Source organism: Colletotrichum destructivum, chromosome 1 (assembly GCF_034447905.1).
Source record: "Colletotrichum destructivum chromosome 1, complete sequence".
NCBI lineage: Eukaryota > Fungi > Ascomycota > Sordariomycetes > Glomerellales > Glomerellaceae > Colletotrichum > Colletotrichum destructivum.
In genome coordinates this window covers 6277018-6299767 of record NC_085896.1, presented here as the reverse complement: position 1 = coordinate 6299767, position 22750 = coordinate 6277018, and the positions used below count along the sequence as shown (strand labels likewise).

Below are 22750 nucleotides of genomic sequence, written 5' to 3'. Positions count from 1 at the left end.
TGAAAAGTTTTCATCGGCACTCTCGAACCTACAAACGGACTACGCGATCAACGACCACCGCACCACCCACGCCATTTCCGAAGCCAACAAGCTACATGGGGGATACTGGCGTAAGAAAACCATCCGACTCTTCATTGACGTCAGTCAATGAAGAGACAGGACACCCTCCGGCCCATCCGGCTCTGGGCTCGGGAGGCGGACGGGTCGAGCATCTGAAGCATCGGCGCGTCTCCCGGCGAGGGCTTGGGACAAGCCTACGTGCTCTGGTCGAGCGTAATGGAAGTTGTTAAGACCGACGGGTTGACATGGTGTCAGCAGACTTGTTAAGCTTCGGGCACAGGAAAAGCGGCCGGACCGATCCCGAGGACACAGCGCACCGCGATCGAACATCATACGGCAGACATGGGTTGGGTTAGTGGACAGAGTGCGAGTAGCCGTGCCGGCGTGGCGGTTACTCTGCGCCTCTGATCTGCAAGACATGGTCGGCTGCGAGTCGGAGACGAGTCGCGGTAACGGGAAGCTGGACTTGGGGTTGCACCCGGGGTCTCCGGTGGGCCGTAGCACCGTGGTCGTGACCAGAAGGCAGCGGGGGAGTTACGTTCCCAGCTCGTACCTGGGCCGCCCTCGGGCGTGGTATCGCCGGTGTGTCCGGTGTACCGAGATGCCACGTCCCTCCGATACGACGTGGTATCGCCGGCGTAGTAGCCCCTGCACTTGAGACCTGCGGAGACGACACGGTGGCTCGAGAGGACGGAGGCGCATGTCGGTCGGCTCAGAGACTGGAGTGCAGTTGCGGCCGGCTTAAGGTGCAAACTCGGACGACGCGACCGTATGGCCCGTACCGGATACGGGGCGGCACCGTCTCGGCTTTGCCCGGGGCCGAGACACTCCTGTGGGAAGGTCTCCATGTGGAGCAAAAGGCTAACGGGGTCGTTAAGGCACAGCCACGGCCGGCCGAGTGGCTTCCCGGAAGGAGTGGGTTGTTCGGGGCCAGGGCACCAGGGGATTAAGGGCAACGAAGAGGCGGACCGGCTAGCCAAGGAGGGCACAGCGCTGCCGGTCCCTCTAGGCCAACTAGCTACGCTCTCCGGGATCAAACGGCTTGGCAGAGAGCGATTGCGAAACCAGTACAGACAGTGGTGGGGTAAAGAGGCGACCGAACGGTACACCCAGCTTGGACTGAGGCTACACTTCTCCTGCCCTCCCGAACTCGCCCTACCACGGAGCACCCTTCACCACCTCTTAGCGGCCCGGTCGGGTCACGGGGACTTTGAACACTATCACCGACGCTTTAACCACACCGAAGCCTTGCTAACCTGCTCCTGCGGGGAGGCAAAGGAGGTAGATCATCTGGTCTACTGCCCAGCGACCCTGGCGAGGAGGCAGCAGTGGCCCACCCTCTACCCAACTGGTCCGCTCGACCCCATAGGACCTATGGGGTCTCTTGAACGATACTTCAAGGGACTAATGACTGACCCAAAAGGCTTTGAGGCCTTCCTCCGCGTGACAAACTTCTTCCGGAAGATCTGCCCACGCTACTAGGGAACGGGCTTCGGCACGGGATCTAGACAGCCTACTGAACCCTCATAGGGAATAGACGGGAAGCAATGAATCTGGGGAACCAGCGGGAACCAGGGACAGATAGAAGGCATAGTAGCCATCAGGCAGGATTTGGAGGACGAAAGGAAGGGCGATGTATGAAGTACATAGTCCTAGCCCACGGCTCTCCACGCCACATACCCCTCGGGAGGTCTGCGACAAGGGTTCCACCCTTGCCGCCATGGCGTTAAATACAACAACAACAACAACAACGACTCAAGGGGTCCAAATTAGCACACTTTTCAGCCACAGCAGACCTGCCATGCGCCGTCCGCGTACGCGGAATAAATCCTAAAGCAAGGAAGATACATGAGCCACCATAAAGTCGAATCCGGCTTTTTCTCTGCTGAATATTGAGCTAAGCCGAAGCGCGTCTATGTGCGGGAGGGCGGGAAGCCAAACCTGGATTTTGTGTCAATGTATAAGAACACTATGGCCAGCGTCTGTCAACTCTTCTTTGCCACACTTCAAAGCACCTTCTTCGCAATGACACCAGTCGAAGTTGGCATCATTGGAGGACTCGCAGGCATACTGTTTCTTCTGACTGTGTTGTTATGCAGCGTTTGCAGCATCAGGAGAGAACAGAAGCGTGGTCATCCCACGGCCTATGCTGTGAGTCGTGCCATAGTTGGACCCACACCGCATTACCCTGATTATTACTAGATATCTTGATTCCTATTTGTCTAGCACTTGGCAGTACCAGATGCAGCGTGGGGGTGCACGGAACTGGCGACGTTTGAAGTGGTCTGGGCTATCAAGCTTTATTTGCAAAGCCGAGGGTACGAGTCGTGATGTTTCCCATCAATCAGCCTTAGGCTGCACTGCATAAACGAGATACACAGCCCTTGACCTGTGTTGCATGTATGAGGTCGAGCCGCCTGAAGTGTGGGCACCTGACTGCAGACGTGTGAAGCGCACATGACGGTTTTTGGCTCTCCAAAAACCTCCCACCCACGGAGCCGGCACAAGTATAACACTGCTCTTCCCCCCTTGATCAAAACCCAACTTTTACTACAGGATCGGGCATCTCAATCACCAACTTCAATCAATTTCAACTATGGATGCAGATGTGGCTACGCAGCTAATGCACCTAACACGCCCACCAAAGTCGTACATGAGACTTGACGACGTCCTGCTTGACATCGAAGAAGCAGAAGATACAGCAAACGCGATGCAGACCGTCATGGCAGATATTCCTAGTGATTGGAACTGGCCTGACCACAGTATTCATCTTGCAAACCGGCAAGCCAGTGGAGATGATAACGAAGACGAAGAGGAGCGACAGCGTCATCCCAGCGAGAGCGAACAAGAATATACCAGCAGGATGCAAAGAATGGCAGCTTGGCCACAATTGGAAGCTGGTCTGCAGGCCCGATGGCTAAGATGCGCTATCATTACGACTCAAGCACTCAACTACCTCCAACGATGTAGAGAAGAAGGACATTCGTTGCGGGGTAAACCTGGCGACTACTACTATGACTACAACCCCAAAGCCTTTTACGAGTACACGTGGATGTGCCTGAATCAAGGTCACGGTCCAAGATCTTGGAAATCCTCGCCGAAAATGCCTTCGGCATCACACTATAGTGATGGGACTTGGTACTGCTCCAATTCCATCATCATGGTCGAAGAAACGGTGACGCGGTGGCATAAGGGTGCCAATCTGAACCGTTTCATTCCTGTTTTGACTTTGGACGACGTTTGGCCAATTTCCGCGGGTAAATCGAAGGCGAGGGACAAAGAATCTAGAGCCAAGCCGGGTGTATGCGTCGATACGCAAGATATAATTAGTACAGTCACAACCAAAGCCGGGTTCTAGCCCTTGAATTGAATCAACAAATCTTTTGACGCCGCAATTTCTGGCTGCTGCTGCTGACATAGTACGCAAAGACGAGCGTGCATTACTCGTTGGAAGCTGACGCTATCCCTTCGTGAAAGCCAGAAACAGCTTCATCACCACTCTAGTCGCCCAAGTCGAATTGTGCTAAGAACTGATTGTTGCTCTGGGAGAAGGTACTGTCAGCCATGCAGCAGGGGTTCCATGTTTTTCAACATTGCTTGTCAGCAAGAAGATCCACAAACAGCTGCCGTTGTCCATTCCCCAAAAGTCAATAACCAGAATCCGATTTCGGTTGCAAAATTCTACTGAAGACTGCGACGAGGAACCAGGGCCTAAACGTTCGACTCCATCATCAGCACCGTGACGGTGCCATGACAGAAACTCATGTCCGGGTCAAAAATACCATAGTCACCTCGGACTTTTCCACATACCAAAGTTTTCTCAAACGAAGAAAGTCGAGCGAATGAAGCTTGGCTGAATAGAAGGCAGCTGTCAAAGACCCGTCTCGCTGCACCCATGCGGAGAGCTTCTTCTGGATGCATACGCTGCCCGAGCGGCATAAGCTGATGTAAGTAAGAAAGATTCCGGCTGGCTGTTGCTCGCGAAATCTACAAAATACAAATCATTATTTGTATACAATACTGTATGAACGACTTCCCGAAATTTGACGAAGAAACAGAAAATGGCAGTGATGGACTTTACATCCTCTCCATTCTCATGCCTCGAAGCAAGAAGAAACGGATTTGCCGTCTTTGGTAAGGATCTCGAGGGTCTGCTCAAAAACGGAAACGCGCCAAGCTACGTGGCTCTGCGGTCTTTGGAGTTCTCGGACAATCATTCATATTACGAACTACACGAATGCCTCACAAGTCCGGATCAGAAGTTCGACCGCAACAGCAAAGAACACCGCATTGGCGACGTGACCATCAACATCTCGGGATGCCTCACCAAGCATGGCGTTACACAAGTCACCGGCTTTGACTGGCTGTTCCATCTCAGTAATTCCGTTTTGACAACAATGGCTCTTGTATACATGAGAGGGAAGCTGTCGGTGCAAACGTTGGAAATAAAAGATCACGGGTGTTTGTGAAGTCGACATATCAAGTGCCACTGCAATTCAGCTTCTCCCATGGGTCAGAAGGCCATATTCTTTGGGCAGTCACTCTGATCAAGCCACAAGAGACAGTAGAGGATGAGGGAAAAAACTTGGAAGAAGTGAAACTTGGAAGAAGTGAAACGTGTCATGGAAAACGGGGAATTGGACCCGCGAGTCTACAAGATCTGTGAATCCATTTGTAGTTTGAAATTAAATAAACGAAGTGAGTAAATGGGACACCAAATATGATGAACCTGCACCAATCCGGCGTGTGGTGGTAACTAATAGCGTAACTACACAACCATGTGGATAAACATGTCTTCAGATCCTGTAAAGAAGCAATTTTATTACTAAATACGGTATAACGAACCAACTGAACAGCAACGCGTAGTAGATGGTCGTATCAATCGATAGAACCACGTGTCAAGGCTGAAAAGCCTGTCTTCGGCATCCATAGTATCCCATTGAAGCTATGCCCCTCCTTGGCCAGACTCGTTGATTGTGAAATAGAAAGATCTTGTTCACGCCGTAGTGATGCTGCCGGGACCACTCACCACAAGCTGGGACGAGTTTGCTGGTTGAAGGATGTCTCGTTGAGAACGGCAGGCAGACCAGACACGGTGTTCGTGCTCGCATCCCTACTGTCTCATTTCATACACTATGGCGCGTAAAGCCTCCTCTGTCCTATGCTGATGATGGCTGAGGCTCACTCGCTGATCAACGCAGGCGTTCTGCTCGGCCGAGAAGCTCATCAGAACCATGTTGATCAACTGCAGATTGCCTTCTGCTTTGGCAACTTGGGCCTGAAACTCTGGTGTTTGAACTTTTCGTCTCTTGTTTCGTGCCTCTAACATCGCTTGTTGAACAGCGTTATACTGCGCGACCCTTTCGTGGTTTGATGATGCGGCGGACATGTTGTGTTTCTGTCGACCGCATAAGAGATATGTAAACCGTTGAGCTTCGAGCTGAAAACTGCAGATGTCAAGTCTTGCATCGTACGGCGGCGTCCACACGTATGTAGGGCCCAAAGCGATGCCATCTACGCATCTATATAAGATCAATGTCAACAGTGGCACCTATTTAGCTGTCGAAAGCTCAGACTGGTCTCCGCAAGAGTCTCGCTCACCCGAGACCACGGACAACAGACGAGCATGGAGTCCTGTACGTACTGAAGTGGTGCACATAGGTACTGATAACCATCCGCCTTTGCGTGGTCGGTGTCACTTGTGGCTTTCCGATCACTTAGAGCAAGTGAAAACGAAGCAACAATCGGCTTGTACAATGCAGTCAACTGCCGGCCAATATCTTTCACAGGCTTCAGTCCGTGACTGGTGCTCCACGAGCTATGCAACGCAGCATTCTGTCTCTTGTGCGAGTCCGCAAATGTCTCACCAGACACAGCACCATCTCGCCTGCAATGTCTCGGCCATTTCTGTCGCTTGGTGCGCTCCTTCCAATGCAGTCTCGTCTTCCTCTTCCATAGATGGTGATGGAGCTTTTCTCGTCTCACAGAGTGTAACTGGTTGACGCTCTACGGTCTTCTTCAATGTGCCGCGTACACATGTCACGTTTCTGCTGCTGCCTTCATGGAATCGATTTCCGCTGCCGCCGTTCCTGGCATTGATCAAAAGCCATTTCAAGACCGCACGAAGACAGCAGCTTTCTCTCGTGCAAAAGAAAAAGTATTTAAGCCAGAGGAACACAATCCCTCTCATATCCTCCAAGTTTTGGTAGGTCGTGCCACCTCACAAACAACATGGAACCACGCAGAAGCCGGAGGATCCAAGACCTCCAAGACAAAGGAGCCGCCCAAACGCCCGAAGTCGCGAAAGCCCCAGCTGCCCCAATACGAAAGGCCAGGAAGACGTATGTCAGAAAACAACAGATAGTGGCTCAGGACATGCAAAGAAACATGCAAAAATACTCTGAGGACGTCCAGCAGGTCATCGCCCAGATGGCGCAGCGTGTTGAACAGAACAAGGTCGACGCGCAAGCCTACAGAAACCTGCAAAAGGCTGGCATGTCGAATGGTGGTGAGTCGGACCTAGACGATATGTCTGTCGACGAGAGCGACGGCGAAGTAGGAGGGAACGTCAAGACAGAAGCGCAAGATGAGGGCCTCTTCGTCTCCCAGAGCACGGGGGGGACCACACTTCTTGTCGCAAACGATGAGAACGATGATGAGGCCAGCTTAATTAGATGGAAGGACATGTTCGGACACCTTGGAGAACATGACGCAGAAGAAAACACCAAGGACTACGGCTTTCTCTGCGCAGGATTTAACCGATTCTACGACGTCATAGGTCGAGGACCAGCCAATGCCGAAAAGCTAGAACTTGTCCCGTCACACAGGGCCGGAGAAAAAGCTTCGCCCAGAAACCTCACGCGGAATCGGAAAATTCTTCAAGATGACAAGGGAGACAAAATCAGAGTGGACGGCGTCAAGATGCAAGTGGATATACAAGGCGTCGCTTGGGTCACATCCGAAGCCCCTGAAGACCCGATCGTCCTGATGGATCCAAGGTACTGGGAAAAAAGAAAGTCCGAAAGTAACTCCGAAAGCAAAAAGCGACCCAAGACGTTCCCCTTCACCTCGATCAAGTTAAAATGGGTGACTATACATGACAACGGCGAAACAACTGTCGAGAAGACCTTTGAGACGAGGTCCACAGTGCGCTCAATTTACGGCACACAGCCCAAGGCCGCTCAACAGGACTACAAGATTGGCGATCGAGTCGTTCTTGAAAAGGGAACGTGGATGCCGGCTGCAGATTTGGCAATTTTCGCTGCGGCCATCATCTCATGGGACCGTCACAAGAAGTGGAAAAATGACCCTAGCATGGGAAGGGACCGTAGTCCCACTCCGGATGAAGACCTCCGGCCGACGCCAACCAGGCGCGGTCCGAAACGAGCGGCCAAGTGATGAGAGACGGCCCCGACTCAAGAATGCAGGAATGTACTTGATGAAGCTTGATTTCTCGCCGGATGCGTCTCATTCTCAATAAAATGACCTTTTGTATCCTTTGTTTCGTTAGTTTAGATATCTAGTCCCGATCGAATTGATTCAAAGTGCGAGACTGTGTTTCCAAACCTCCTTCAGTAACGACTTGCCGATTGACAGAACCTAGGATACCCTCGCTTTAGTTAAACCGACCCGATACATTCATTACTCGCCAAACGGCATGGTCGGGCCAGGATTGCCCTACAAGGGATAGACGCCACTCGTTTATATAGATCTACTGCAGGCCCAGCAGATCACTCTAAGCAATACAACCACACTTATCCCCATTCATCATGCCACTGCTGACCATACTGAGGATCTGTCACCGATTATGTGCACCAAACACTGGCAGAGCGTAGACTGCCAAGGAAAGCCGGCTTAGAGGGATGACTGGACGGTGCTGGGAGTGCTGAAGCATCGACATAGATCACGTAAGAGCGCGACGGTTCGAGTACATTTGCTCTGGCCTCCTGATGATCAATCATCGGTCTTTGTAAGCCGCTCACTAGGCACCGATGCGCTGATCATCCCTCCATCGCATGGATAACGGCATGCGATCCCTATGTCACGTGTAGCTGTGGACTAACCGGACAACAGCCATGAGCAAGAGAGCACGCATGGTTTCTCGAGCCCGGGGTGGTCTATCCTAATTTACAAATGGCAGCTTGTGTTTCTAGAGACTCTATGAGAAGGCAGGTGAATACGCCACTCGTTAGCCCGCCATAATGTAAGCTGTTCGGAGATCGGAACCCTCTTACCAGAAGAAGAACGAAGAGAGATTCATGGACGCAGCACGTTGAAATGCCCAGCCTTGATCTGGGATGGAAAAGCCGAACGATTTCATCATTCACTAGGTCCAGACGGCCAAATCAAAGCCAAGAAGGGCCTGTCAATCGTTTCATACATTTGGTGCGTATCTCGAGTTGAAAGAACATGCTGTTAGAACCTGGCCATGCCTATATCTACCTATGAATGGATGTAAACATTGCTGTAGTGGGCCACCCTCTCCAAAGCTTCCTGTCCACTTCGTGACGACTTGCTTTCCGTCGTAATTACATTCTACTTCTTCAAGATCCAAGTTCTGTTGTGGTCGGGACAAACATCCGCCGGCAGCTCTACAACAAGTCCATCGACGGACTTTCCATCTTTCGACCTGGTCTCTGAGCACGTCCAGCAAAAACCCAATGTATCGGCGGGCTTCGATAAGTCATGCGTGGACAAGAACACGGTTTCTGGGTGTCCCCCTTCGTTGGTGGCGAAAGCGTCGGAAGAAACGCTCATCTCTCCTTGGGCGGCGCCGGGGTGGAGAAGGCCGTGCAAATGCAAATGAACTGTGGTACCAGCTGCATCGATCTTCAACACGGCTTTCGTCTCGTCAATTTTATCGCCATCTCTCAACGAGGTCTTGAGCGAAAGCATCAACTCATCGTCGGCCGCAAGTGTCTTCGGGAACCGCTCCGACAATCTCTCTTTGCCGTGTGCAAGTGTAAGAAGCAAGTGGAAATCGCGTCCGGTTTCCCCATCGAGAATGTCATATAGGTCGATGCCGATCAGGAACAGAAAGAGACCGTTGCTGGAGAGCGTTCTGAGATAGGTGTCGTTCGCGAAGATAAGCTGCTTCATCTTCAGCCAGTCCTTGCTGTCTTTGCTGTCGTTGCTCGCAGTTGGGGTGGCCATGGTTGTTGATACGATGATTTGGTTGTTCTTGGAGCTTCAGCAGTAGGAGCCGTCGGCCGATCACCGGTTTATAACTACCTCTGCGTGATGGTGGAAGAAGCTGAAACAGATGAAGCTGAAACTGGCTTTGCGAAGCGCAGCCTACTCAGGCGGTCTGATGATTTACTTACACGCGATGAAAGTTTCGGTGCAAAATGTCATTTTTCGGCTGTTAAGTTATTGGTGGAGCCTTTGCTAACAGAGCCAGAATCGAACCCGACAAACCACGATTTGAACCGGCTCTGAAATCATAATAGATAATAAGAATGACGGATTACCAGTAAGCCATTTCTGGCCTTTACATCTTAACTCTGATAGCGGCTGCTCCTCCAGTACTTGGCAAATACAGCTGTAATCTGCTATCCCATGTTAGACATGACCCCACACCACCACTACAAAAGATGTTAAGTTTAAAATCTGGCGAAGCCCGTTACGCCTTTTATTGTATCGGCTCTGCGCATAGATCCAAATCAACACGCCGGCATGCACAAGAAGTCAATCCGGAGCTATTTCTGCCTCTGTGGTCATTTCTTTTCAATCGACGGGCGATTCTGGCTCCTGGATGCTGTGACGTATCGTGACCCCCGCAGGCTTTTCATACAGCTCCACCTCGTTCTTGGCTAGGATCGTTTCCAATGCTCCAACGCTGTCGAGATGCCGCTCTGGGCCATCGGTCTAGATCTCCTGGCGTTCCAGCCACTCCACTCACCACGTCTGGAAGTGTCAGTACGTATCTGCGGCACAGGTTGAGCCACAACAAGATGTTGGTCCAGAATGGTGGCCGAAGCACGAATCAATCCCAACTCCATTTCTGGATCAGTGTGCGTTATGCGCGTTGCGTCCAAATGAGCTCCAACTCGCAACCAACATGACTTGCGGCCACAACGACCGATTGTTCTCCCAACTGCGTTGACTACTTAGGACATCCCCGACTAACAGTTGTAAGACGTTTCCAGAATGAGTCTCGCCCCATAGCCGCGCTCGTTGTCGCTTCTGCCCTGCCCCTCTCACAGTGCCCTTCTTGTTATTTTCGCCTTCGACGATGTATCAGCCTCAAACAGGGAGGGCTCCGCCTAGACTGTCGCGCCAGATACCTCGCCAGTCTCCTTACCTGCTGCGCAATGTGCGCGTGCCCTATAGAAGTGGCTACCAACAAGCTGCTGGTGGCGATGTGAGAGCACAGAGACAAGGTCCGGTCACGTCTGCGGCGCAAGGCAAAGACAACCCCAACAGCAGTTCCATCAACCCCCAAATGCTGTCAGCGTCCTCCATGTCAGGAAAACCGACCTGCCCCAACTGCTCCATGCTTACCGAATACTTCCAGATCAAGCTCTCGAAAAGTCTCTGAGACGCAAGAAGACAATCCTGAATTGAGGTATCTCCATTTCGCGAGCCATGTTCATATTCATGATCATGTTGAACCCGCTCGCCAATGTCTAAACGCGGCTTAGGACCTACATCTCCGACGGATTCGGCGCCATCCAACACGCCCTGTTCGACCTCAACGAACAGTATGTCTACTTGCAAAGCTGTCGCTGTTGGTGATGTATGGTAACGTTTGACATGTTTTTAGAATCGGCCATTTGTCTGCTAGGATGGACGATTACCTCAAGATACTCGAGTCAGCCGGAGCATCAGTTGTGCCGGAGGGCTTGGAGACGGACGACCTGGACCTGGGAGACATGGCCAATCTCGTCAACTATTAGCCAAGACACAATCGAGCCGAGCTTGGGAGGATGGGGACATCTGCCATACGAACAGCTCCAGACACCTGTCCATATCGATGACTAGAAATGGAGACGAGAATCGACCTATCATGTGCACATGCCCCTCCGTATGCAACGACAGGGCATTCTGGACGCCGAGCCTACTGGCGATGGGGCCTCCATGTAACCGCAGACACTCAATGGGGTGCTGATTCTCGGTGACCAAGTAGCAAGGATTTCGCAGCATTGACACGGTAGCAATGTGATAGATTGAATTGATATGCCTGTATTGCTCGACATGGGCCCACGAGATCTGATGCACCACATGCCCCCACGTGCTCCCAAAGACAGTATACATATATATAAGCAGGACGTGGTCGACAACGACCAGCAGTCCCTCGACACCTCGTCATCATACCTCTTTTTCTTTTCACGCCATACCTTCCATCATTGCAAAAACAGTCATGCTGGACAGACTGCCACCTGAGCTTCTGTTCATGATATTCGAGGCTTGTGGTGACCGCCAAACGCAGATGCGGCTCTCGTCATGCCTCCGGACGTTTCGGCATGCCCTAGCACCGCTAATCTACCGGCGGAATGTTCATTCAGAGGGCTGCTCCGCTGCTCTGTGGGCAGTCCTCCGGTGTGGCAGACACGACACGGTTCTACGTATAGTCGAAGCATCGGTTCGTGCCGGAATGGACGTCTGGGCCTTACAGTTCAGCATCACAGTGAAAGACATCTTCCCCCAGCGATGCATATCGAGAATACCACGACAACTGCACCTATCAGCTGCCAGACTTTCACTGTTTGCCACCGCTGTCCTCAAGCGCAAAGACAGGCTTGTCATGTCGCTTCTTGACGCACAAGGCCCTGCAAGGCTGCACAGGAAAAGGTTGCTTGCTCCAGAAATCACGACGTATCTGGACAAACTGACGAGAGACCGATCACGCTCCGGGAGTCATCCCACTGCTCTCCACGTGGCCTCGGCCACTGGTCTTGATGAGGTTGTCAAGCGGATGCTCGAGGAGACGCCAGAAGAGGTGGCTTCGCTAGACACATATGGCCGCACGCCACTCTGCTACGCAATACGGTGTCCGCTTACGGCTGATTCAACCATCAAATTACTTCTTAACAACAACGCCGACGCAAACGAAAAAGTCATGTCGAACGGCTGCATGGTCCCACTCTTGACATACTGTTGCAGGGAGGGCCTCTTTGCTTTTGCCTCAAGCCTCCTCGAACGTGGGGGTAGGGATGACCTGCAACAGCTCCTTCGACTGACTCTCCTGGCTTCGCCAACGTCGCTTCAGGGACGGACGAGCTCGCAGAAGACGGTCTTGATCGAGAAGCTCGTCGAACATAGAGCCAATCCGAACGGTATGGTGCGAGCACTGCACGCAGAAATAGGCGAAAGGCCTCTTCTCTTCGATGTGGCATTGACCTCGGCTTCCGCAACAAAACATCTCCTCGCCATCACAGGCGTAGATGTCGGCATTCAGGATTCTTCTGGGTGAACAGCTCTGAGTTGGCTATTGTTGCAGAATCACCAGGATCACACGACGGCTGCATTGCTCATGAAGCGCGGGGCGAAGCTACAGCCGCGTTCATTTGACTGGATCATACAAAACACGACGTTCTGGTCGTTTCAGGGGCTCATGATGATGCTGTCACGACACGAAAATGCCTTCAACTTGTTTCGACTCATTTACCATCATTGCGTCTCGCATACGGAAAGGGACGCTGTGATGGTGTCGTTCTTGACATCGGTTGCCCCACAGTCCGCAGCACTGGCACGAATGTCTGACGGGGACATTCGGGACATTCGAAGGGGAAACATTGGGCCTTTGTTGTCCGATTTTGAGATTGGACTGCTGCCTTTAGGCCATACATCCTGGGGCAAGTGAGGGAGAGAACGTCGTACTTGCCGTCGGTTCATTCGCAAAACAGACAACGAGATCAGGGCGAAGCCCATCAATAGCAGCAAGAAAGCTTTCTTCGCAGTTCCGGGACATAACAGCAATTTCGATTGCATATTGTCGCATGAAGGAAATAAATAAATAAACGCATTAAGAGCTAGATGCCCCCGAATGAATGTGCAATACAAAATCAACATTGCTTGTTGATGAGATACCGGCACCAGCTGTATTACATGCTAATTCAGGTCGTCAAGTCGAATGTCAGATTTCATCATGCGATCGTGTGTAGGGGCTGGATCCCTTTTCCGCCATGGTAAAATACTATTGAACCAGAGGAAGACACATCCGATGCTCGCTGCCGCTCGTCGCTGAATGCCAGGCCTCGTCAGTATGATAGAAGCACGACCACACTTCGCAGCGGGTTTTCCATTTCATGATAAACGACGGCGCTTCCTTGGCGGCTGTATGTGGGTGGTGTTCGCTGGCTGTCCACTTTCGTGTGTGACGCGCTCAGTCCTCGGGGCCTTCGTCTCGACTTCCAACGCCGCTAGCGCCACCTCATCCGCCACCTCAACAAGCCTCGGATGACCATGATAGTCTCTTTTCCATGCTGTTGACCTTTCTGGCCTCATTCCGCTCGTCTGCGCGTTAACTGCTGTCTCCAGAGCCGCTGCCGCGTTTCGAAATCGGCGACGATGTCTTTTCGGCCTCCCAGCCACCGATGTCACTACCTTATCGCGTCCGCCTATGGCAATCCAATAGTCCTCCACAATTGCCTGCGCGAAATGCATCATGCGACTCTCAGGCTCCCACGATCGCTCAGGAGACCCGATCCAAGAAATGTATAGGTATACGTTGCCATGAGACGTTCGCTTATGCCTTTTAACCTCAAGAACGTGCCATAGGTACTTGTCGGCCATGGCGCCTATGCGTTTGCCCTTCTCCCCATTCCAATATGAGAAAAGATGCTGGTCAGCGCATTTTTGGATATGCGCTTCAGGCTCCCATGTCAGACTGCCGTTCTTCCAGCGCACTCGCATTTGAAATAAGGTCTCGGTCCGGGGGTCTTGACGGTGACCAATGATTTTGTCGAAGGGGAGCAGCTCGTGTGTCTCGCTGTGCACATCCGCGTTGTCTGTCGTGTTAACGGCAGGCCGAAGTCGGCCTACGTCTGTCCGCATAGGCGAAATATCGTCCGCTTGGTCATCAACCGCCATTCTGACAGTCGCTGTGTGAAGATTAGCAGCGGACCAAAACCGTGGAGGAGGGGATTGACCTGGCGTATCTTCTTTGACAAGCTTGATAGGCGCGCTTGCTTGATCAAGAACACGACGCTCCTGCGGTTGATCAGCGAAAGTCGTTGCGTCAACATGGGCGCGTGTAGCAACACATGAGGAGTCGGCTGCCGTTTTCGCCATGCCAAGTATCGCGTCGTCGTGCTTGGACTGCGGACCCTGGCTAGGACTGGTCACGTTGAGCTGAGCGGATGGCGTCATGGCGGCAGAGCCATGGTGAACGTCAGTCAGGCTGTCTTTGATCTTCCAAAAGAAGGTCTTGACCAACGCAAGAAGACCAGGCCGCGGGCTGGCGGAGTCGGCGGCAGCTCTCTCGGTCTCGGTGACGCGTGGTTTCGAATGGACCACAGGCGTACCGGCGGCACACAAGGGCTTCACGGAGACGTCGACAGTGCCTGGTAATTCAGCTTTGGTGTCAACGTCACAATCGGTGATCTCGTTCTTGCACACCAGCTGCGTTTGGACGGGTTGCTGAGGCGTGACCAGTTGCGTTGTCTTCGTTGGGGGGATCTGTCGCTCGACCATGATTCGTGGTAGGTCAACTGCCTGCCGGCCGTCAACTCTATTTTGCGCCGTTGATCATGCGGTTCGTAGTCTCGGTGTTGCGTCTCACTAAGGAGTTGTGGTGCAAACGGGACGCAATAGGACTTCACTAGTGGCTTGGGGGCTGCGACCTGAGGTGAGAGAGCACGCAACGGCTGGGTCTTGCGGCGGCGCCGTAGGGGTCTGACGTCGTAGCGCGGGCTACCGGTGGCCCCCGCGGGCTGTTCTGCGCAGGAGCCGGTTGGGACTCCTGCATGCTCTGTACATGGGCCAAATTTGCACGAAGCCAGAACTGACTCCGTCCGCACGGACCAGTCGATCAACCAAAAACGATGGACGCTTTTTGCCAGGCCAGACGACAGGGCGTCTAGACCCTCCGAGGCTTTTGTTGCTCTGCGTGAACGAACGAGCCTGGGCGAGCCTGGGCCCTTCGGTCGGGCTGTCGGCGACAAGTGGCTACCAGGAGCAGTGTCCAGTTCTGTCGTTCGAGCCCCACCCTACGTTAACTTACCATGCAAAGAACACTGGCCGAACACGCCCGGGTCATCGGCCGCAAGCTCATGGATTTCGCCGCAGCTCGGTTCGGTGTTTTGAGCAGGTCGGGGCAGCAAACTGCACCACGATAGAAAAGCTTCAGTTGAAAGCTTCAATAGAAACAACTCTTTTCCCGCTAATTCCGGGTCGGCACTGTACAGTCTCACGCCTTCGGTGACCGACTGTAGGCAGCGCAACGATACATACTCTCTGTAGATCCATCTCGGCTTTAGTTTTGTTCGCTTATTTTGTATGCCCTGACCCAGAATTGGGACTGCAAGAAGATCCCATAGTTCAATGACTTCCACGGCTTCGTAGGGTCACACAAAACCAACTCGTACCTCCGCAGCAGCTGCTTCCAGCGTTAGTGTTCCGTCTTCGCGGAGGTCATTCACCGGGACACGACAGCAACGTACCTCGACAAAAACTTTCTGTAGCTCCATCATCGCCACGTTTCTGCCCAAACATTTCCATTTCCCATGCCCAAACACGAGCTCCAGCGTTGTTTCCATCAACCTCGACCGCTCCGCATCTGCCTCAAGCCATCGATCTGGCCGGAACTCGTCTGCGTCCTGCCCCCACACTTCAGCTCGACGGAAAATCCCCCACGCCCCGTACCCGATCCGAGTTCCCTCTGGCAAGTAGACGCCCTTGAAAGTGTCGCCGCCTTTTGGGACCTCTTTCGACATCTGACCTACGACGGCTGGGAAGATCCGCAAGCCTTCCTTGATGACGGCTTGCAGATATCTCATCTTGCGCGCTTCCGCTTCTGTCACGACGGGCCAGGACGGCCGTGCTTCTTTGATTTCCGCACAAAGAGCCGTGAGCACGCGTCGGTTCGTGATGATGTGAAGCAGTGTAGCCCGTATCGCCGTGGCCGTCGTGTCCGATCCAGCTAGTCTGTCAAGCGGAGTCAGCGGGGTCTTTGAGGAGCAACGCGTAGGGAAACTCAATGAGTCGCACATCTGCATGAGAATCTCCGACGACGCCTCTTCCTGTGTCAGCCCGTGCGCCACGAACGAACCAAGCATATCCTGCTTTGTTTTCTTGCTCGGCCCAAAGCGTTCGCCCGCAATTTCTTTTGCCATCCTGCCGATGGTCATCAGCAATAATGCTCTTCAATAGCGTGCAATAGAGACTGCACGCAAAAAACAACGGCACAAATGGCCAACCCTTGATTAGTACACGGCATGGGAAAAACGCACCGGATCAGCACCCCAAGGCCTTTGGTATCACTTTCCGAAGGCAACAGCCGCCGGAGCAAAGGCCATGATAGCATGGTCAGCAGCCAGGGCAGGACGGCCGCAACGACGATGTTCGGCATGTTCTGTTCCGTCGTGTGGATGTAGTCGTGAACATCCGAATCGGACGTCAGGTCGCCGAACGGCTGGCCGAATGCGAGGTCAGAGATGACGTCGAGGGTGAAATACTGCGTCTTCAAGCCAAAGTCAAACCGTTTGTTCTCGGAAGCATAGGTATCGATCAGAGCCATGAAGCGAAGAATGTTGTCGTCTATCTTGGCTTCGAGATTGGTGACTTCTTTGCCGGAATACTATGCCGCAGGTGTCAGTACTCCATCAGACGAGCCATTCGGCACAGAGCAGGGTGTAACCCACCCCTCCCGCCATCTGGGATCGAAGCTTGGTATGCGTTGCATCGTCTCGGGTGGATAGCACGTTGTCGTGCCGAGGATCCAGCCTCATGGCGTGGTACCAGTCCGAACGGGTGTATTTCGTGCGCACACCGAGCATGTGCCTCATGAGGTCGGGGTCGCTCGTCACAACATCCTTCGGACCGACCCGAACAAGAGAGCCTGTGAAACTCTTCAGCGACCTTCATGAAGGAGTGGTGAAGCCGTCGAATATACCATATTGCTGGTTTGCCTCATAGAACTTTAGGTGCATGTTGCCGCTGTATACCGCTCGCAGAAGCCACCAGGGAGAGAAGCCTGCGCAGGGGGGACCGCGTATGTGTCGCAGCCGTACATACTGACGAACGATTTGTGTCACGATGTACAAGACTGGACCCCACACCAAGAGAGCTATATAAACGGCGTCATACCACATCGTGCAGTTGGTCTGGTCGTCGCGCCAGTTGCGTGACACGTGGATGGGTGGCAGGAACTGCTCGGCTCTCGTATCGAAGACCTGAACGACAAGCGGAGGTTCAGCGTATAGTGTTTTGCGGCGTTGACGTCGCACATTCGATGCGGATGGGACGACTAACAAATAGTCCGCAACAGCACGGTGTATGTGAGGAACCAGGTGTATTTGGCGAACCGTTGAGCGGACGCCAGTTGTGGCTTTGTTGAACACGACTGAATCGGCCGCTTTTGGACGCGCGCGGCCAGCTCCACTCCAACATGGTGTACGTGATGTAAGTGCTGTAGAGTGCGATACAATCGTTATGGCGAGTTTTGGCTCCCTGCATGCTTGAAATCTCCAGACCCGTTTCCGGCCGCTCGAGCGTCCCCGATTGGGAGGCCAAGTCAGTCCATGGCAGAATGTGAAGCAACACCCAACACCGCAACTACTGCATCGCGTGCCGATGCTGCATGAAGGAAGAGCAGGGAAGAAACCAAAAACCAAACGACCTCCTTTCCCAAATACATACGTGTCGCATAACTGTCCCCATTCCAGCTTCATCGCGTGTTCATTGACCACGAGACGCAAAAAAAGGCCGCCAATTCTCCATACACCGCGCCATTTTTGGATATTTCCATCGTCGGTATAAATACGCAAAGATAACTAACCCGCCGGTGTCCACTTGTCTAGCGGCCCGACGCAGATTCATCCCCTCGCTACGCTGTAACAATGGGCTGCAATCCCTCAAGGCCTTCGGACAGTTCACAACTGGACCTGGGCCATGGCCCATCCATCCACTATCCGCTCAACATGACCCATCCGCCCCGCTACTCCTTCAATGAACACAACGAAGCGTGTCGTGTGCTGCGACTATGGGAAGCTCGAGGCGGAAAGTCTCGCAGCTTTACGTATGTTGTTTATGTCATCAACAACAACCTGCTCGACAAGTCGCAAGCGCTGGCCCAGGCGAGAGTACTGGGCCACATGCAACAGCTAGCGTCCATTCATGGACTTGGAGTTTTGGTCAAATGTCTCGATTATTTGTCCGACAACGACGATGATCCGGATGTTGCAGAGGAAAAAGAACTGTATTTGGACATGCTAGCGGCCACATCTAAAGCAGACGTCATCCGTAGGTGGGACGAACGACCGGCGCCAGCCGCTCACCAAGGCTTCGAAGAGACCACAACCGCCGAGCAGCGGATAAGCGCCGTCATTGATAAGGTCCGATGGAACAGGGATATAGGCGATGTGGATTTCAAAATCCAGATCGAGCCCGAGGTTGTTGCCGGTCTTTCCCGCTTTGCGAAAAGCTGGAAGTTAGGCGAGTTCGTGGAGTCACACGATCAGATCATGAGCGAGTCCCCGACCGTAGTTGCCGCAGGCATATCGAAGTTGCAGGCCCAGTTCATTCTGCAAGCCCAAGTTGCGCAGGCGAGTCTGACCAGCGACAACGGAGCGACGCCGACTGTCGCCATCAGTTTTCTGCCTGACGAGATTCCCAACGTCACGCTCATCAACATAAAAAAGCAGCTAAAGTCGGTCTTCGTTCCGCTGGCGAAACGCGTGAAAGAGTCCGAAAAGTCCCTGCGTCAAGACCTTTATACTATGCAGCTAGTCTCTCTCGGGTCCACCTATAGCAAGGGCGGCCAGCAGTGGAAAGAACTGGATGACCTCGGGCAGGCCGGCATGGATATTATCGACCATCTGCACCTGGACTCAGGCCAGATGCTACTACGCGGCCCGGGTCCGCTGCTCGGCCCAAAGCTGTTGCTAGGATCCGTGGACCCCGTCATTGACCGAGGTAGAGCAAAGGGAGGGCGGGAGGCCGACCTGTATGGCTCAGGAGGTTCTCAAGTGATGCGCGAAGATATGGAAGCTTGCGTTTGCCAGAAGCCGGGCATTGCACCTGGCCCTGAGTATGTCCAGCTGAGCCAAGATGGCTAAGGCCGAGGCGACACGAAGCAACCGTCAAGGTGTGGGGGATGTGTGATTTGAACAGTCACTCGTCAAGAAATGGTGCTTTTCGGGACGGGAGGAGAACTGAAGCACGCGTTACGTGGTCATAGCAGCTGTTTGGAAGGAGTGCGGGCAATCATGAGCCACAAAGCGCTGCGATGTACTTGCTGGATGTCTTCTCGGGGCCTTTACTACTGTACTGCCCTTCATTCATGGAAGCTTTTGCACCCATAGACCATGAACGCTGTGTATGTATTGCGTTTCCTCCCACGGCCCTGATGACACGACAGCGTGTTGTTTGTCGAAATGGGACGTCTTGCAATGCCGACCAGGGATCTTGCTCCTCGCCTGCTAAGTGTACGCAGCTACGCGTTCGAAGGTCGAAATACCCAACATGGGTGATGCTGACACAATGAGACCCAACCACCGGCCTTGACACCCGGCGTCCAGTCATTTGTGGCGTCGCCAGCCATGACATCTACGACGAGAGCCAGAAACGCCGCTTCGGTTGTCACGGGAAATGCACGCCTCGTTCTGGCCCTTTACAAGTGGGGTGTTGCTATCCCCTGATAAGAGGGGTGTAGAGGCCAAAGCGCAACTTGTCAACAGTTGAGTCCAAAAACGGCTCTGGACCATTTCGTTTCCCATACCCACTACGACGAAGAACAGGAACCGCTTTTGCCGCGGCAACGTATACGCCGGCGTGGGTTTTGGGGTGCCAAAACCATGCCCTCAAAATCCAAGGGGCCGAGTATGACGACACGTATGGTATCGACGCCGCGTGCGAGCCAGAAACTGCTCTTCTGACGTTTGTCGCTTTTGTCATCCGCCGTAGGAACTGGGGATGCTGCATTTTCTCCGTACGTGACATCGCAACAATACTGTAGCACGCGGCTTCCGATAGAGAAAGAAAACGTTGGCACGTCTACATGCCTATATATTGGCTCTCTCCAGTCCTCATGTACATCCAATGTGGGAAAGAAGAGCATCAGCAGACTACTACACATACCACAAAGACCAGAGCGCAGTCGGACCTACATCGCCAAAGTGCCAACACCAGTTGTCGAAACAGACATGTCTTTCAATCTTTCGTGGCCCAGTGCGACCATGCGCGCTGTCGTTTACCATGGCACTCCCTTCGAAATGACCGTGCAAGACGTCGCCAAGCCAACAATCCTCAACGAAACCGATGTCGTTGTGCGGGTGACAACCTCGGCCGTGTGCGGATCCGACTTGCACATCTACCGTGGCTACATGGGCGGTGCCGTGCCATGGACGATGGGCCACGAGGCCGTCGGCTATATCTCAGAGGTTGGCGACGCCGTGTCTTCCTTCGCCGTCGGAGACTATGTCATTGTTCCCGACACCGTGTCTCCGGATCAGCTGGAGATGGAGCCGACGTCGAAGGAGTATTTTGGCTTTGGTAACAGCGAAATGGGTCTCGGTGGGCTCCAAGGTACGAGCAGCCCTGCCGAACAACTCCTCTCGGCGCGCCAGATCGCAATGTGCTGACAGCATGATACATAGCGGAGTATGCGAGGGTCCCGTTCGCCGACACCAACTTGATCCCTATTCCCCTGACCCATGAAACCGCCAACTCGACGATCGAGCATGACTACCTCACTGTATCGGACATCTTCGCTACGGGGTGGGCCGGAATCGACTACAGCGGCTTCCAGCCCGGTGATTCCGTCGCCGTCTTCGGGGCCGGTCCCGTCGGGCTGCTTTCTGCCTACTCGGCCATCTTGCGTGGGGCTTCCAAGGTCTACGTTGTCGACCACGTCGAGGAACGCCTCGAGCTTGCCGCTTCCATCGGAGCCATCCCGATCAACTTCGCAAAGAGCGATCCCGTCGCCCAAATCTTGGCGCGCGAACCGCGCGGGGTGATGCGCACCGTCGACTGTGTTGGTATGGAGGCTCTGAACACCAACCTTGAGATGGACGAGAGCGTCGTCGTGCAGCAGATGGTTGATGTGGTTCACTTCGGAGGAGGCATCGGTCAGCTTGGCGTCTTCAGTGCCCAGGACAGCTCGCCTGGTGCGCCGTACGGTAGCACCATCTCGCCCACGATCCCTTTTCCCATCTCGACCTTTTTCGCCAAGGGGTTGAGCTTCCGAACGGGAGCTGTAGATCCAAAGAAGTACGCTCCCCTTCTGATCGACCTCATCAACAGCGGCAAAGCCCATCCCAGCTTCGTGATCAGTGCCGTCGTTGGCATTGAGGATGCGCCAGAGTACTACAGCCGCTTCAATGGCAAGAATGAGACGAAGGTCGCCATCTACTTTGCGGAGTAATATGGCATGAGTACGTGGAGGTTTGGATTATGAATGCAAGCAGCATCACGATCTTCGATACAATAATCCACAATTAGCCAAGAAACGACCCAACGGTGGGATTCTGGCTCACATTGGCATCGCGCTGTGAATCTGAAATCGCTGTGAATGAACCTCGTTGGAATTTCCTGTCAGTCAAACGATCTTGTTCACCAAGGAAAGCCGAACCTGCTGCATTACGTGGTAAGTCCAGGCCTAGCCAGTCAACACGAACTACGCCAGATTTACTTTGCCGAGAGGTTAAGTAAACTTGTGAAAGAGATTTGAGGCTTTTGAAAAGAGTGGCGAGTAAATAGTCTAATGCCGATGAAAGCCTTTCGATTGTTCCACTATCTGGCTACATAGGTCCTTCTCGGTAACCTAAGCTCTCGGGATCTCCAAGACGTCTGGAGTCCTGGACCAACTCCTCTACCTCCACCCACTCAAAAGAAGCAAAAGCGCTCTCTAGTCAGCGTGAGAACCCACGATCTATACGCACTAACGCCAAAGAAGTAGCCATTTTTTGTTCATCTACACAAGAGCAGCCTTGTCGTCTGGAAGGAGGGCCAGGATGCCCAACTTGATGTTTGTTGCGGGCGCAGGTCTGGCCTACCGAACGGTTCTTGCATTATCCCTTGAGGGTCTTTGTGACAGCTGTCAGCCTGGATTCAAGAGTTTTAAAGTCGATGTTCTGTGATGTGGATGTATCTGTTTTGCTTGAACATTGGCGAGACGTAGGCGCGAAGTGAATGAGTGTGGGAGAGCGGCAAACGCGCTAAGATAATGAAAAGGTAAAGTCCAACCTTGGAATCATTCTATTGAATGCATTACTCAATCAACCAGGATTTCGCCAAACCAACGGAAACAGCAGCACCTTGCGGAAACAAACACTGATACTCAATCATGCGGACTTGGACCCAGTGTTTCGAAAGATCGCCAAACAAGTTGAGGAACTAGTCAAAGAACAGGCCCAAGAAATTGAACTGAATTACGACAAGACTTCAAAGGTAATAGTCAATCTCAAAGCCTTGCAAGACTTATCACTGACGCTTGCGAGTACATCATCCTCGTGGGAGGCTTTGGCCGCTGCCCGTACCTTTGCAACCACCTTGCTCGAGAAGTTGCCACTGGTGACACAGAAGTTCT

General features: G+C 53.1%; 7 protein-coding genes across 7 annotated transcripts; 4 read left to right on the top strand and 3 right to left on the bottom strand.

Moving 5' to 3' along the window:
* Window positions 1-4121: 4121 nt before the first annotated feature.
* On the top strand, window positions 4122-4529 carry CDEST_01896 (uncharacterized protein; the record flags this gene model as incomplete). Its single annotated transcript, XM_062918055.1, has 1 exon — window positions 4122-4529. The coding sequence occupies one exon, from the start codon at window positions 4122-4124 to the stop codon at window positions 4527-4529; it is 408 nt and encodes a 135-aa protein (XP_062774106.1).
* Window positions 4530-5173: 644 nt separating this feature from the next.
* CDEST_01895 (uncharacterized protein) lies at window positions 5174-5449 on the bottom strand (the record flags this gene model as incomplete). Its single annotated transcript, XM_062918054.1, has 1 exon — window positions 5174-5449. One exon carries the CDS (start codon window positions 5447-5449, stop codon window positions 5174-5176), a length of 276 nt encoding a protein of 91 aa, XP_062774105.1.
* An 842-nt stretch (window positions 5450-6291) lies between these two features.
* Window positions 6292-7458, top strand: CDEST_01894 (uncharacterized protein; the record flags this gene model as incomplete). The annotated part of the gene is made up of 1 exon (XM_062918053.1): window positions 6292-7458. One exon carries the CDS (start codon window positions 6292-6294, stop codon window positions 7456-7458), a length of 1167 nt encoding a protein of 388 aa, XP_062774104.1.
* Window positions 7459-8595: 1137 nt separating this feature from the next.
* Window positions 8596-9213, bottom strand: CDEST_01893 (uncharacterized protein; the record flags this gene model as incomplete). The annotated part of the gene is made up of 1 exon (XM_062918052.1): window positions 8596-9213. The coding sequence occupies one exon, from the start codon at window positions 9211-9213 to the stop codon at window positions 8596-8598; it is 618 nt and encodes a 205-aa protein (XP_062774103.1).
* A 4095-nt stretch (window positions 9214-13308) lies between these two features.
* On the bottom strand, window positions 13309-14697 carry CDEST_01892 (Putative chromo/chromo shadow domain, Chromo-like domain superfamily protein; the record flags this gene model as incomplete). The annotated part of the gene is made up of 1 exon (XM_062918051.1): window positions 13309-14697. One exon carries the CDS (start codon window positions 14695-14697, stop codon window positions 13309-13311), a length of 1389 nt encoding a protein of 462 aa, XP_062774102.1.
* A 3365-nt stretch (window positions 14698-18062) lies between these two features.
* On the top strand, window positions 18063-19280 carry CDEST_01891 (uncharacterized protein; the record flags this gene model as incomplete). Its single annotated transcript, XM_062918050.1, has 1 exon — window positions 18063-19280. One exon carries the CDS (start codon window positions 18063-18065, stop codon window positions 19278-19280), a length of 1218 nt encoding a protein of 405 aa, XP_062774101.1.
* Window positions 19281-20366: 1086 nt separating this feature from the next.
* On the top strand, window positions 20367-21586 carry CDEST_01890 (Putative alcohol dehydrogenase, zinc-type, GroES-like superfamily, NAD(P)-binding domain superfamily; the record flags this gene model as incomplete). Its single annotated transcript, XM_062918049.1, has 2 exons — window positions 20367-20748; window positions 20820-21586. The coding sequence occupies 2 exons, from the start codon at window positions 20367-20369 to the stop codon at window positions 21584-21586; spliced, it is 1149 nt and encodes a 382-aa protein (XP_062774100.1).
* Between the last annotated feature and the right edge of the window lie 1164 nt (window positions 21587-22750).